General features: G+C 49.3%; 1 protein-coding gene across 9 annotated transcripts in view; it reads right to left on the reverse strand.

The window, feature by feature from the left end:
• The window catches only part of FAM118A (family with sequence similarity 118 member A), a 32,755-nt gene extending 19,755 nt beyond the window's left edge, over positions 1–13,000 (reverse strand). The window contains exons 1-2 of one of the 9 annotated variants that reach the window (XM_073006610.1): positions 12,677–13,000; positions 260–315 (exon numbers count right to left, since the gene is read on the reverse strand). In XM_073006610.1, the coding sequence (XP_072862711.1) occupies positions 260–306 (47 nt within the window). In that variant the 5' untranslated portion in view covers positions 307–315; positions 12,677–13,000. Of the gene's footprint in view, positions 1–259; positions 378–4,333; positions 4,708–12,676 lie in introns of those variants that run through there. The other 8 variants (XM_038007320.2, XM_007976066.3, XM_007976065.3 and 5 more) reach the window with 8 other exon arrangements.
• Positions 13,001–14,416: the final 1,416 nt, after the last annotated feature.

Consider the following 14,416-nt stretch of genomic DNA (forward strand, 5'->3'; position numbering starts at 1 on the left):
GAAGCCTGACACTGCCAGTTCTAGACGTGACCCCTCAAATGACATGTTGCTTGGTTTGGAGACTGGGCAGAAAACTGCCTACTGGAATGTTCCTTACATTGAAGTCAAGGGTGGAAAATGGCCCTCAAGGTTCCCTCATGCCCCAGTATTTCCATTTCACTTTGGCCTTTGCAGGTACTAAAGAACAGGTACACAGCCTCCCGATAGATGCTAGATGAAGTCAATGAAGCTGCTTGAAGGCAGAGCTGCCTTTAATTACCTGGATTTTTGTTCACTTCTATTTGTTGTCTTCTCCACTGAATCCATCTGCGAATTCTGAAGGGAAAAATTAGTCAGAAGTGACTTCTATTTCCCAGGTCAAAGTTTTTATTTGTACCCTGGAAGAGAGTTAAGGCTAGAATTAAAATCGAAGGTCCTCGATCTTTATTTAAATTAGAATAGCTGAAAAATGTCATATGCAAATGACGCACATCCAAAATGTTTCCTAAGCCACCATTCCTCATCTCACGTGACTCATCAGGCTAGCTGGACTCTCGCTGTTCTACACGCGACAGCACAGAAGGAAAACGCACACACAGGCGCAGATGGAGGGGTGGGCCCCGTGGGCTCCAGGCTGGGGGTTTCGCTGTCTCTTGGGACACTGCTTTTGAAGAATTTCCAGTGCACATGAACACAGATGACTTATCACAGAAGCAAAACACAGTAACCAGCACAACAAAGCGAGGCCAAAGGTGGTTTTGCAGAGGAAGCCAACGAGTGCTCTAAGGCGCACAGCACTGGGCTGGAGCATGGCCCTTTCTCAGCATCAGCACCCGCTCCAAGGCACCAGTCCTCCCCTCAGCCTTACTGAAATCCAGTCGAAAGAAGTCATCCAAGTAAAAAGCCAATTCTTACCTTATATAAAAATAGAAATCCCAAACCATCTGGGTCTCTATCACCAAGCTATCTCCATATTCCTTAGTTTTTCCAAAATCAGACCAGATGTGGTAATCCCAGCTTGTAATCCCAGCATTTTGGGAGGCCAAGGCGGACTGCTTGAGCTCAGGAGTTCAAGATCGGCCTGGGCAATACAGCAAGATCCTGTCTCTATAAAAAATTAAAAAAAATTTGCCAGGCATGGTGGTGCATGCCTGTAGTCCCAGCTACTAGGAAGGCTGAGGTGGGTGGGTCGCCTGAGCCTGGGAGGTCGAGACTGCAAGGAGCTGTGGCCATGTCACACCACTCCACTCCAGCCTGAGCAAGAGTGAGACCTCGTTTCAAAAATAAAAAATAAATAAAAAATAAAAATTTTCCAAAATCACATTTTACCCCAATTCTAGAAATAATACCTACCGTAAGCAAGGAAAAAGAAAAATAAAGTTTTGCCTCTAATCCTATGGCCTCTGAGCATTAACTGTTAACATTTATATATTCTCTTCACTCTCTTTTAAAATTGTTTACAAGGGAGGCTGAGGCAAGAGAGTATCTTGAACCCAGGAGGTGGAGGTTGCAGTGAGCTAAGATCACGCCACTGCACTCCAGCCTGGGCAACAGAGCAAGACTCTGTCTCAAAAATAAACAAAGTGTTGACATCATTTGAGAACACAGTGCATATCCTACTTTTTCATGCATTAAAATAAATACATCTCCCTTATGTTATTAAAAACTATTCATAAATGTAAGTGTAATGTACATACATGTGTCTTACTGACACATCTCTCATGCAGAACGTCAGTATAACACTCTGACGACCAACTTGGTGCACAAAGCCTGTATATTGTGAAATTACTTATTTAGGAGAGATTTCTGAGAAGAACTGCTGAGTTAGAGAGTATGAACACTGTAAAGTATCTTAGCACACACTACCAAACTGCTTTCCAGAAAAGTGGTCAGCAGAGCGCGTCGGGGCTTGCTTTGCCACATCCGAATCAGCACTGACTGAAAATTACTTCGGCAGAGTACGGTGGCTCACATCTGTAATCCCAGCACTTTGGGAGGCTGCGTCGGGAGGATCCCTTGAGCCCAGAAGTTCAAGTCCAGCCTGGGCAACATCATGGGGAAACCCTATCTCTACAAAAAGTACAAAAATTAGCCAAACATGGTGGTGCTCATCTGTAGCCCCAGCTACTTGGAAGGCCGAATGGTAAAATCTCCTGAGCCCAGGAGGTTGAGGCTGCAGTGAACCACGAGTGTGCCACTGAGCGAGACTCCGTCTCACAGAGCGAGACTCCGACTTAAAAAAAAAAAAGGTAAAAAGGTAATTTTTCTTTTTCTTCCTTCCTTTCTTCTTTTCTTCTTCTTCTCCTCCTCCTCCTTCTTCTCCTTCTCCTTCTCCTTCTTCTCCTTTTTTTTTTTTTTCTTTTAAGACAGGGTCTCACTCTGCAGCCCAGGCTGGAGTGCAGTGGCACAGGCCCACACCACCACATCCGGCTAATTTTTGTATTTTTAATAGAGATGGGATTTCACCATGTTAGCCAGGATGGTCTCGATCTTTGACCTCATGATCCGCCTGCCCTGGCCTCCCAAAGTGCTGGGATTACAGGTGTGATCCACGGCGACTGGCTGAAAAATCACTTTTTCACATGTGTAATCTTCACTCGCACACACACACCCCGCCACTAGAATCAGGCTATCAAAAGTAATTTTCCAGGGTAAGGAAACAAGGTGTAATCAGTCCATAAGCATCATTAGATCGCAGAGCTAAATGGGATCCTGGTTATTCCCTGAAAATGTACACAACTGCCTAAGTCCATGCATACATTTTCCCAGGGAGAGTTCACAGCTTCCATCAATTCCCAAACATGTCTGCGACCTTCCCCCAAATGCCAAGAAACCACAGTCCACAGGCAAAGAAAGCGAGGCTCACGAATGCCTGTGACCTGCCCCAGGGAAAGGCTGGCAGTCTGGGCTGGGCTAGGCCCTAACACTGACCCTTCTTCCCACCGAGGAGTTAACATCAATCATCAAACTCATCGTTTTTGTTTTTTTAATCTACTAGATACTTTCTAAAGAAAGTAACAAATGTTGAGTTTCTCCACTGTATAACAGAATCCCTCCACCATATGTTAATAATATAAGCAACTCTAGACCCCATCCCTGAGATTTCAATGATTGATTTAACTGTTCACCAATCCTCAGTTTTACCAACTATAAAACAGGCCGGGCGCGGTGGCTCAAGCCTGTAATCCCAGCACTTTGGGAGGCCGAGACGGGCGGATCACGAGGTCAGGAGATCGAGACCATCCTGGCGAACACGGTGAAACCCCGTCTCTACTAAAAATACAAAAAATTAGCCGGGCGAGGTGGCGGGCGCCTGTAGTCCCAGCTACTCGGGAGGCTGAGGCAGAAGAATGGCGTAAACCCGGGAGGCGGAGCTTGCAGTGAGCTGAGATCCGGCCACTGCACTCCAGCCTGGGAGACAGAGCGAGACTCCGTCTCAAAAAAAAAAAAAAAAAACATGGATTCTTGCTAATGCGCTGAGTTTGGAAAGCTCAGGCCTCTGTATGAAAGTGCTCTGAAAGTTGGAACTGCTGAATCCAACAGCTCAGGCTCTGGCCTGTGGAGGAGGCTGCCCGGCACTTCCCTTCCTGGCCTCCTGCTGCGGGGCAGGACTCAGGAGCCACTCCTGTTCAATCCTATTTGGAAGGGGACGATAAGAGGGCTCACCAGCTGACTAATCCAAGTGCCCCCACTCCTGCCCCCCCAAAATAATCCACATCACTTCCAAATAGTTACTCCTCCCTGTCTATGAGAAGGGCTTGTTTAGCTCAGCCTTCTGTATATGACATTTTAGAATATTTTTTAAACACATACTGGTCAACCAGTGACCTAAAAAAACTACATGCCCAAAACTGTTACCACAGTAAAGAACTTTCAAAATCTACCTCTAGTTCTTTCAATTACTGTTCAACTGCTTTTGATTCTCCATATATATGCAATTATGGTTACAAATTCAAAACCTAAATATTGCATTTACACATCTTCAAAAACAGTATGAACAAATTAAACTTTTGCAGGCTATATTTAACTCCGAAATTAAGTGATTTCAAAGTTTCCCTAAAGAACAAGGTATCACTATTCCTAACACTCACAGAACAGGCCACAGCGTGCACTCCTGGGTGGTTTGCGGCTGGCTTAAGTGCTCAAAATCTTTCTCAGCCTGAACTGCAAGTCTGGTACTGGCTCCTCAGACAGTATTTCAAACAGAACCACACAGAGTTCAACCTCAATAGGCAGATGGGAAGTACCCAATTATATAAAAACTCAACACAGTAACTCTGCAACCTCAACTGCACAGTTGCCCATATTTAGACATTTACAGTTCATTATCACACTACATGTTTAAAGACATTACCTCATTTCCTGTTTTACAGCAGCATAAACATCAGAGTCAAATCTCACAATAACCTAGAAATTACCCTAAAACTCCCCCTTGTTTTTAAACCAAAATCCAAGTAAGGTGATCTCCAAAGCACTCAGCACCAGGTCCTCGAAGTTTCAGCAGCACAGCAAGCTCCAGCGTTCTGCTCCCATCCAGACACCATCTAAGCCAATCAGATCCTAGACAACAGTAACAAAACCCTTTGGAGGCCTTTCAGACGCTGCATCTCTTGGTTTCCTTGGTGACTATGTCGTCAGCATGGTTTGCAGGCCCAGAGCCAAGTCATCATAGCAACCCTTCTCTTTTTTCAAGGACCTATCAGCATTTCTGAAAGCAAAATCTGGCCCCAGCAGAGATTCTTATAAGCAGTTCCTGTCTTTTTTAATCCAAAGCCAAAGTCTTACCAGGATGCTATCTGCTTAGAACTTGAGATCACTAGCATTTTATAAACTAGCACAGAGTAGCTAGAGATGGTCATATTCTTCAATCCCTGGCATCCGGCACTACATAAATGTTCATCAAACAGAGTTCAATGCAAAATATAAGCTACCAAAATCGAACTTGTTATTTACAGGCAGTAAAACAAAGTACCTCACAACCCTACTGTGGGAGGATGTTAATAGCCCCGCCCCTCTCATGCCTGCTGGCAGCCACACCCTTCTACAGCCCCTCACAGACTCCAGGCTTAGCCACATGACTTTCGGGCCACTGAGAGATCAGCAAATGGGATAATGGGAAGCAAGTACAAGTCTGACACACCCTTTACCACAGAGCCTGTCCCAGTGGAACTCTGCCCTGCAGAGCTCTGCCCTGCCACTCGGTGGGCAGCCGAGGTACCATCCACCGACACAAAAGCAACGCTGCCTTGGGCCACAACTGTATGAGTGACCCCAGCAAGCCTGGCAGAAGAACCTGCTGGGCCGGGACCTGGGCCTGGGCCTGGGCCTGGCGCTGAGCTAGCAAATAGGCTGTGGCTGTCTAAACCCTGGTGGGACAGGGAGAAGCCCAGAGTGCCAAGGAAAACAGAGCAGATAGACGAATGAACCAACATCACGAGGGTCTGTGGGGAGAGGGGAATGTGTGTCAAGAACTGTAATGATTAAAAGTGGCATAACAAAAAAACCTTAAATTACTCGCTTTCCATTACAAGCTATATTTTCACTTAACAAGCACAACCATCAACTGGAAGTGTCAAGATTGTGAGATCCTGAAAAGTATCCTTTAAAACTTTTTTTTTTTTTTCTTTGAGACAGAGTCTCTCTCTTGTTGCCCAGGCTAGAGTGCAATGGCACAATCTCAGCTCACTGCAACCTCCACCTCCTGGGTTCAAGCAATTCTCCTGCCTCAGCCTTCCAAGTAGCTGGGATTACAGGCACACGCCACCATGCCCGGATAAGTTTGTGGTTTTTTAGTAGAGACAGGTTTCACCATGTTGGTCAGAGGCTGGTCTCGAGCTCCTGACCTCAAGCGATCCACCTGCCTCAGCCTCCCAAAGTGCTAGGATTACAGGTGTGAGCCACTGCACCCAGCCAAGCTTAATTTCTTTCTATAAACAGATGATCACATGGGCTTTGAGCAGTTTCAAAAAGCAGGGAGATAAAGAGTGTTCAAGCAGCATCTGATTACAATGAAGCAAGAGGGACTCAGAGTAAACATATGCTCAAACTACATCCATCTCAGACAGGAGTGAGCGGTATCACGTTTATTCGGCAAAGTTTCCGAATGCTGACCTTTAACTCACCTGTAGTCAACCCACAGAGTGATAAAAAAATGAACGCAGAATTTGCAAAGAAAGTCAGACAAGGTCGCTGTGACTACAAATGAGTTGATTTATGTTGAGCCCTTAGAGCAAAGCCCAGCAACACAGTAGGTTATTAGTACCAATATTACTACTGCCACTGTTACAAAAGTGCCTCACACTAAGAAACCATTTATAAATGTGCTACTGACAGGAGACAAGAGGCTTGGAAATACTAAATTTCATCTGTGTAGCCAGGGTGGATTTTAAGGACTGGAATGTCCTTAAAGGAGGCCAGAATCTATCCACTGCATTCTGACTATACCAAGGCAGGTCTGGAAGATGAGGAGCCTTCAAGCAAGCCCTTCCCAGCATGACCCTCAGCATGACAGACGACTGCATGCCATGGAAGCTCAATGGCCAGACCCTGCTCATTAATATCCTCCTCTCCCTTCATTCTAGATACGATTCCCACAAACTTCCTTTTTCACAGCAATCAGGTCTCCCATGTAGGCTTGGGCGAGGCGGAAGAGTGTGGCAGCAGAAATCACTGAGCAAGGCTGGGTGTGAAGGCTCACACCTGTAATCCCAGCACTTTGGGAGGCCAAGGCAGCCGAATCACCTGAAGTCAGGAGTTTGAGACCAGCCTGGTCAACATGGTAAAACTGTGTCTCTAATAAAAATACAAAAATTAGCCGGGTGTGGTGGTGCGCACCTGTAATCCCAGCTACTCTGGAGGCTGACACAGGAGAATCGCTTGAACCTGGAAGGCAAAGGTTGCAGTGAGCCGAGATCGTGCCACTGCACTCCACACTGGGCAACAGAGCAAGACTCCATCTAAAAAAAAAAAAAAAATCACCGAGCAACTGAGCAACAGTCTTCAAGCACATGTGGCAGTCATATTTCCAACCACAAATGAATCATCTGCGACCTAGCTGACAGGTGAGTGTGATTAGCATGACTAGGTTCACCTGCACTGGAAACAAGGCACAAATGGGCAAAAAAATTAAGCTTCTAGAACTGCAAAGGAGAGGCTTAGTCTTGAAACCACAACAACTCCACCTGAAGCAGCATTAGGACTAAGGTGGAGAAAACACAGGACCTGGAGACAAGGAGACGCCACCCTTTCCCCAGCCAGGTAGACCTCTCTAAACCTGTTTCCCCGTCTCCTAAATGGGGATTCCAACATGCACAGGACCGACTGGACTGCTGCAGACTTGCAAGGGAGATGCATACCTGAAAGGTGCTCAATAAAGCGCACAATCTGTTACTCAACCGCCTCACGCCAGCACCACTTTTCCAAGGCAGTCACCACAACTACTTTCAATGTAATCAGGGTTCTGGTAAAAATTTCAGCCATTACTAATAATAAGGGATCTTCAGGATGAGTTATTTTCTTCAATTTACAGAAAACACGAACCCTTAATCAGAACGCACTCCACTTAACCAATCACTTTTTATTCCGTTGAACTTAATGGAAAAAATGTCTTATTTTGTAACGATGGAAATAAGTTAACTGGATTCCTGAAACCAGTCCCACCAAACAGAGCTGCTTGGACATACAGGAAAACAGCAAAACCCACCACGAGAAAAACAATCTAATTCAAATTTAGTTTAATGTGGTCACAAATTAATTCAAAGAGCAACATTAATTACTGCCACTTTTTCAGCCCTTAATAGAGATTCAAGGGAAAATGCTAAGCGTTTTAACGCACTATCTCAGTTAACCCTCTCGATAACCCAATGAGGTGGTGACGATGGCCCACAACCTGGCCAAGGCCGGCCCCGAACCTTTCCAACAGGCCAGCCCCAAGTTGGGTGTTACATATTCTTGCGCCTTCCCTCCTAACATCAGTGCAGCTTGAAATGGCAAACAAATATACCTGATATTTTACAGGGAACTCTGCCATCCACTAAAACATTCAACGTTTTACATACAGTTTGTCCACCAGATGGGACACATTAACTCAAATAAACGTGTTACTTAACAAGCCAATGTTAAAACATGCCAAGACAGAGCCAGCGGCTTATGGACCCACCTGCCTTTACCCCACCTCGAAAGGATACGTAAGGTAAACCTTCAACAAAATTTAAAATGACAGAATTTCAGAGCGGGCAGGATCTTAAAGGTTACATGAAACCAAATGCCCTAATTTTCAGAAGTGAACATTGAGACTGAGAGGCAGTGACTTCGTCAACTTCCCCCACGGGGCTGGGAACAAGCTATAGAGTAACTCCTAGCTCACGTCCCATATTCTTCCCACTGGCCTGGGCATTGTCTGGTCCACTGTGACCCCAACACTTTAAGGCACTCATTTCTACCTCTGTACCACCAAATCGTTACAAATAAGGCACAGCGCTTTGTTTTCTATAGTTTTTCGTTCCCCGGAAATGCTGAAAGAAAGAGTTGCCATTAGGCAGACAGAAGAGGCAGCAGGCAGAGCAGCCTCAGGAAAAAGACCAGCCCCGGGACAGTGTGCTTATCACCCAACTGTCCCTGTTAGCTTGGCAGGGTGGGAACAGATAAGGAGGCCACATGGAGGAACAATGCCACCACTCAAGAGGAGGGCATTTTCCTGACAAGGAGACGCTGCAGGCTCCTTGGGGGAAGGAGGTAGGACATAGGAGCAAGAGCCTGGCCAACAAATCAGTACCGGCTGAAATCCTTACTACCTGGGCAAGGACTCATTCCTGAGACTATTTACCTTTTCTACAAAGAAAAGAATATCTTATACCTCCTAAGGTTGCTGGAAGCTTTAAATGGAATAAAAGAACAAAGCCTGGAACAGTGTACTTCCTACTGCACCCTAGATGTGTGACGGGGAATGCGGCCTAGATTTAATTAAAATTAAATAAAGCTAATTAAATAAAATTTAAATAAAACAGCTCCGTCACATGAGTCTTATTTTCGGTGGTCGGCAGCCACAAGCAGCCAGTGAATACTGGACAGCAGTCATTACATCTGAGTTACCACAGGAAGTTCCACTGTGCAGTTATCCCAGAGTCTCTCTCTCCCTCACCTAAGTCGAGAGTTCAACAAACAAGTCCTGTAGATTTTTCTTCCTAATCTGTTTAATCCATACCGTCTGTCACAGTCTTAAAAGCCCTCACAACTTGGCTGGGCGCGGTGGCTCACACCTGTAATCCCACACTTTGGGAGGCCGAGGCGAGTGGATCACCTGAGGTCAGGAGTTTGAGACCAGCCTGGCCAACATAGTGAAACCCCGTCTCTACTAAAAATACAAAAAATAAGCTGGGCAAGGTGATGGGCGCCTGTAATCCCAGCTACTTGGGCAGCTGAGGCAGGAGAATTCCTTGAATCTGGCAGGCAGAGGTTGCAGTGAGCCGAGACTGCACCACTGCACTCCAGTCCTGGCAACAAGAGCGAAACTCCATCTCAAAAAAAAAAAGGGCCCTCAGGACATGTCTAACACTGAAAAGCACCTGCTTCCAGTTCCAGACCCTCTAGTCCTCTAGTCCCACATAGTTGCCAGAGGGAAATTTCTGACACGTCTGAACTTGTCTCCCCTCCAACAGCTTTCCATTTCGTTGAAATCTCTATTGGGTCTTCATCCTGTTTCCTGTCTTACTACTCTTAGAATCCTTGGAATCTCCAAAGTGCTGTCATTTTGTATGCTAATGAGCTGATTGACGCAGACAGGCCCTGGGTAGCTTCACAAGGGTGCTTATCACCAGAAAGACCAAGGCAGGATTAGATCCTTGGAACTTTCAGCCCCACCCACTAACCCGGGGAAGAGGGGGCTAAAGATTTTGTTGATCACCAAAGACCAATGGTTTAATTAAGCATGCCTACATGCTTTAGAAGTCTCCATAAAAGACCCAAAAGGGTCGGGTTCTGAGAACTTCCTGAGAGAGAAATACAAACATGTGGAGGTTTTTAGAGGATGGTACGACCCGGGGAGGGCATGAAAGCTCTGCACAGCATCCCCCACGCCTCACCCTATTCATCTTCTCATCTGTGTCCTTTGCAATATCTTTTATAACAAACCAGTAAACATGAGCGTTTGTGAGCTGTTCTACAGCAATTATTATTATTATTTTTTTTTTTTTGAGACAAAGTCTTACTCTATCTCCCAGGCTGGAGTACAGTATCAAAATCTCAGCTCACTGCAACCTCAGCCTTCCGGGTTCAAGGGATTCTTGTGCCTCAGCCTCCTGAGTAGCTGGGATTACAGGTGCCACCACCATGCCCAGCTAATTTTTTGTATTTTTAGTAGAGATGGGGTTCTGCCATGTTGGCCAGGCTGGTCTTGAACTCCTGACCTCAGGTGATCCACCCGCCTCAGCCTCCCAAAGTGCTAGGATTACAGGCATGAGCCACCGTGACCAGCAAATTAATCAAACCTAAGGAAGGGTCGTGGGAACCCCAACTTGAAGCTGATGGATCAGAAGTTCCAGAGGCCCAGGCTTGTGACTGGTGTCCAAAGGGGTGGAGGGCAGTCTTGGGGACTGAGCCCTTAACTTGTGGGATTTGATGCTATCTCCAGGTAGACAGTGTCAGAACTGAATTGGAAGATACCCAGTTGGCGTCTCTTGCACAAACGACTGTGTGCTTGGTGGTAGGGAGAAACCTCTCCCCACATTTGGTCACAGAAGACAACTCTGTTGATTGTTGTTGAGTGAGAGAATAGAAAAAGCACGTTGGGTGTTTTTTCCACACACAGGTTCTCTTCAGGACCCCTAGCCCAGCATGGTCCTGGCCCACCTCTGAGACTCAACCTCTACTCACCCTGCCCCACTGCATCCTGTGTGGTCATTAGTCTACGGTGATGCACACAGTCACCCTGAAGCACTAAGGCGACCACAGGCCCTATGGTAATAGGACAAAAACCTCACTTAGAAGTTCAGTCCCCAGGCTCAGACAGGAAAGAGCAGGAACCAGTCTTCTGCGCCCAGGCTTTCAGAAGCTTAGCCCTGTTCCAGGAAGCCACAGTCCCCCTACCACCGCCTTGGTCCACGTCACCCCCATCTCTCATAGGGTCTTGCTTCCTCCAAAAAAGTCTCCCACCACAGCCTTATGGATCTTTGAAAACCAAGCCAACTCCCGCCCCTCTCCTCCCCAAGCCCTTCAGTGGTCACCCACTCCCTTGAAGTACCAAACCCTCCACTCAGCTTAAACTGGGCATGCTTTGGTCCTGACTGGCTCTCCAAATCACATCCTCCTTCTTGTCACTCCCACCTCAAACTCAGCACTCTGCGAAAGTGCCAGCTTCTCCCATTCCAGGTCTCTACCGAGACACTTCCCTCACTTCTCCCCCAGACCACCTCCCACCTTCCTTCAGCACAGCTGGATCATTTATCAGGACAATGGCAGGGGCAGTCGTTCAAGAAAGGGCCAAGGGCACGGTGGGCCTCCGGGTGCAAAGCTGGGTTCTCTGCAGTTAGCATTCACTCCCACGCCACCTTCATTAGGTGCGCTCCAGCCACACCTCCCGCCTTCCAACACTGTGTGCTGTGGCAGCCTCTCTACCTTTTGACATACTGGCTGTCCCCTAGAACTTTGCCTGGAACGACCCTGGCAAACTTCTCTAGCTCAACCTTCAAGAATCAGCTCACCTGCTACTTAGCACCTCCTCCCCACGACTCCTAAGACGCCCTCCTTAACAGCCACTCCTTCCCCAGAATCCCACCCCTTCCCAGAGTCCCATGACCACCCAGATGGGTTCCCTGTCAGCGGCCACACAGCTTCCTCCAGGTAAAACCGACCTACTTGTCTTATGCCCCGGGGTCCCTAGGCCCTCACAGCAAGGGACCGTGTCATCTCTATTTCCAGTGTCAATTCCTGAAGCCTATCAGGCATTCAAAAAAAAAAAAAAAGTTAGTTCCTTAAATGAAAACATTAAGAGGAGTAAACAACCTAAAAGCGTCCCCATGTGCCCTAACTCGCTCCCTCCCCGGTTCAGCCGCCCTCGGCCACTTCAGATCTCCTGATCTATAGACTGTCCTGTGCGGCCACCTGAGTCTCAGCAGAGCATTGAAAGATAAACCCGGCCCTGCACCTGTAGGCGCGGGGACCGCAGCTTAGGAGGTGGTCGTCGGGCGCGCTGTTACCATCTTAAGTTATCACCAGCCCTGGGAACACTTCCACCCACGCCCCGCAGGTCCAGGGACCTCAAGTTGGAGAAACGTAGCCCTGAGATCAGGTCGGAGAGGGAGCCTCAGGGTGGGCGGCACGGGGGCCCGAGGTCTAGCGGGGCTAAGGACACTGGGACCCACGGCTGCCCCCAGGAAGATGCCCCGGGCCTGGGGGCTTCTGAGGAGGCTGCTGGAAGCAAGTCTCAAGGGAACCTCCAGAGTTTCCGGAACCAACAGTTCTCAGGGCCCACTAGCGGCCGGGGTCCTCAGGGGGTCTCGGAGTCCAGATAAAATCTTGGGAGTTTCAGGGTTCGCGGGCTGGAGGGGCAGGCGGATCCTGAGGGGGTCTCGGGGGCAGGGGCTCCAGGGAAGAGCTGAGAGGGAGTCTTGGGGGTGGCCCCGGGGCCGAGGCGGATCCTGAGGATCTCGGGGTCCCCAGGGGCTCAGGATGCAGGGGCCGCGGGCCCGCCCCGCCCCCTCACCTGCGGCGCCTCCGAGACGCTGGTCCCAGCTCGCGCTCCCGACTCTTCACCTCCACAGCCGGCTACGCCTCCGGGGTCTCTCGACGGCCGCGCGCCCCTCACGCTGGGCGGGGCAAGGGGATGGTTCTCGGGGAGGGGACTGCGCGGGCACGCGGGCTAGAAGCCAGAGCCAGAGCCAGAGCCAGAGCCAGAACCTGAGTCGGAGCACTAGCGGACGCCACGCCGCCTCCAGGCGCCCCTCCACGTTAGCCGGCAGCGGCGCCGCCGCAAAGCCTTCCCCCGCGCGCCCGCCCCCGCCGCGTGAACGTTCCGTCCCGAAACCAACGGCCAAGCCGTTGCCGGAGGCCCCTCCCCGGGAGAGGGCGGAGCCAGGACGCGCGCCCAGCCCCGCCGCCAGAGCCACTGGCACCGCCCACCTGGGTGATCACGGTCCCGCCCACCAGAGAGGCCACGCCCCCGGGGTCTCCAGCGCAGGCGCAATCGGGTGCGCAGGGGAGCCCGTGAGCTGGGAGTCGGCGTCCCATCCCCACCTGGCCCGGCGAGCCGCGCGTCCGGTTTCCTTATCTACAGAGTGGGGGCGGGAGCACTTTGCAGGGACGCGGCGAGCATCAAGTGCGATCGGAAGCGCTCCTTTGCAGCTGCATCCTGCACCACACTTAGGCACAGCTTCTGTCCCCAACCCGAGACGAGCCTAGACCTGAGGCTAGTCTCCGTCCCCCAACAGACTCCTGCCCGCTTAAATTGGCCAGTCCCCTCCCCAGCCCTACCTTCTTTCTTTTCAGAGTGCTTGTCACTCTCCGAAATTAGGTGCGCTTGTGACTGGCTCCCACTTCCCATCCGGGTACCTTATCCGTCTTGTACACTGGGAGTCCCTAGAAGCCAGCACGGCGGTGGGTACACCATGGCCGCCCACATGTTTGTGCGCGCTTGAGTGTCTTCCCCGTGCTCTTCCCTCATCAAGAAATACTCTTCCCCAAGGCTGAGAATTTCTACTAAAAATACAAGAAATACTCTTCCCCAGCTTAGGTTCGATCTAGCGAGGCCCCCTGACTACTCGCGCATCTCTGTCTCAGGTTCCGCGTCCGTAAAGGATGTGATCCTAGCACCCGCCTTGGGGGTATTGCAAGGACTAAGTGGGAATATGCGTGGGTTGGCTGGGCACGGGCCCCCTAGCGATCTTATTACTCCTCCTTTACCTGCCACTGAAGTCTTTCTCTTACCTAAACAAGACCCCAATCTACTTCCTATTCCCAGCCTGCCCTGCCCAAGCTGGAGTCAATTATTACTTCCTGTCTCCATAACACCTTTTTTTCTGTCTGATTTTAAAGTTGGCTGTTAATATCTCCCCCACCCTAGCCCACCAGGAAGCTCGCATTTTGTGACAAAAGGTAGTGCTGTGTTAGCGGCTTGTGATATTTTGGGGAGGGGCAGAGTCCAGAAAACTGTGGGAGCTGTGACTCTGGGATGAAGAGGGCAACCCCTGGGTGCTCCGTATGTGGGATCAGGCACTCCCTGAGGACTCTGCCTGAGTTTCTTCGTGGTGTTTTTGGGACAACCCTATGAGGAAGGCGTCTTCATTGTTATTCCAATTTAACAAGGGGAAGCTCAGGCCCAAGAGGTTGTGTAGTTCCATGCCTCGACCTACACAAGTAACCACCACTGCATACAGCTCCCTAACCCCTGGAGGTGCGATTTAAATGCAAAAAAAGGCCAGTGGCTCACGCCTGTAATCTCAGCACT

Source organism: Chlorocebus sabaeus, chromosome 19 (assembly GCF_047675955.1).
Source record: "Chlorocebus sabaeus isolate Y175 chromosome 19, mChlSab1.0.hap1, whole genome shotgun sequence".
In the NCBI taxonomy this organism is placed as follows: Eukaryota; Metazoa; Chordata; class Mammalia; order Primates; family Cercopithecidae; genus Chlorocebus; species Chlorocebus sabaeus.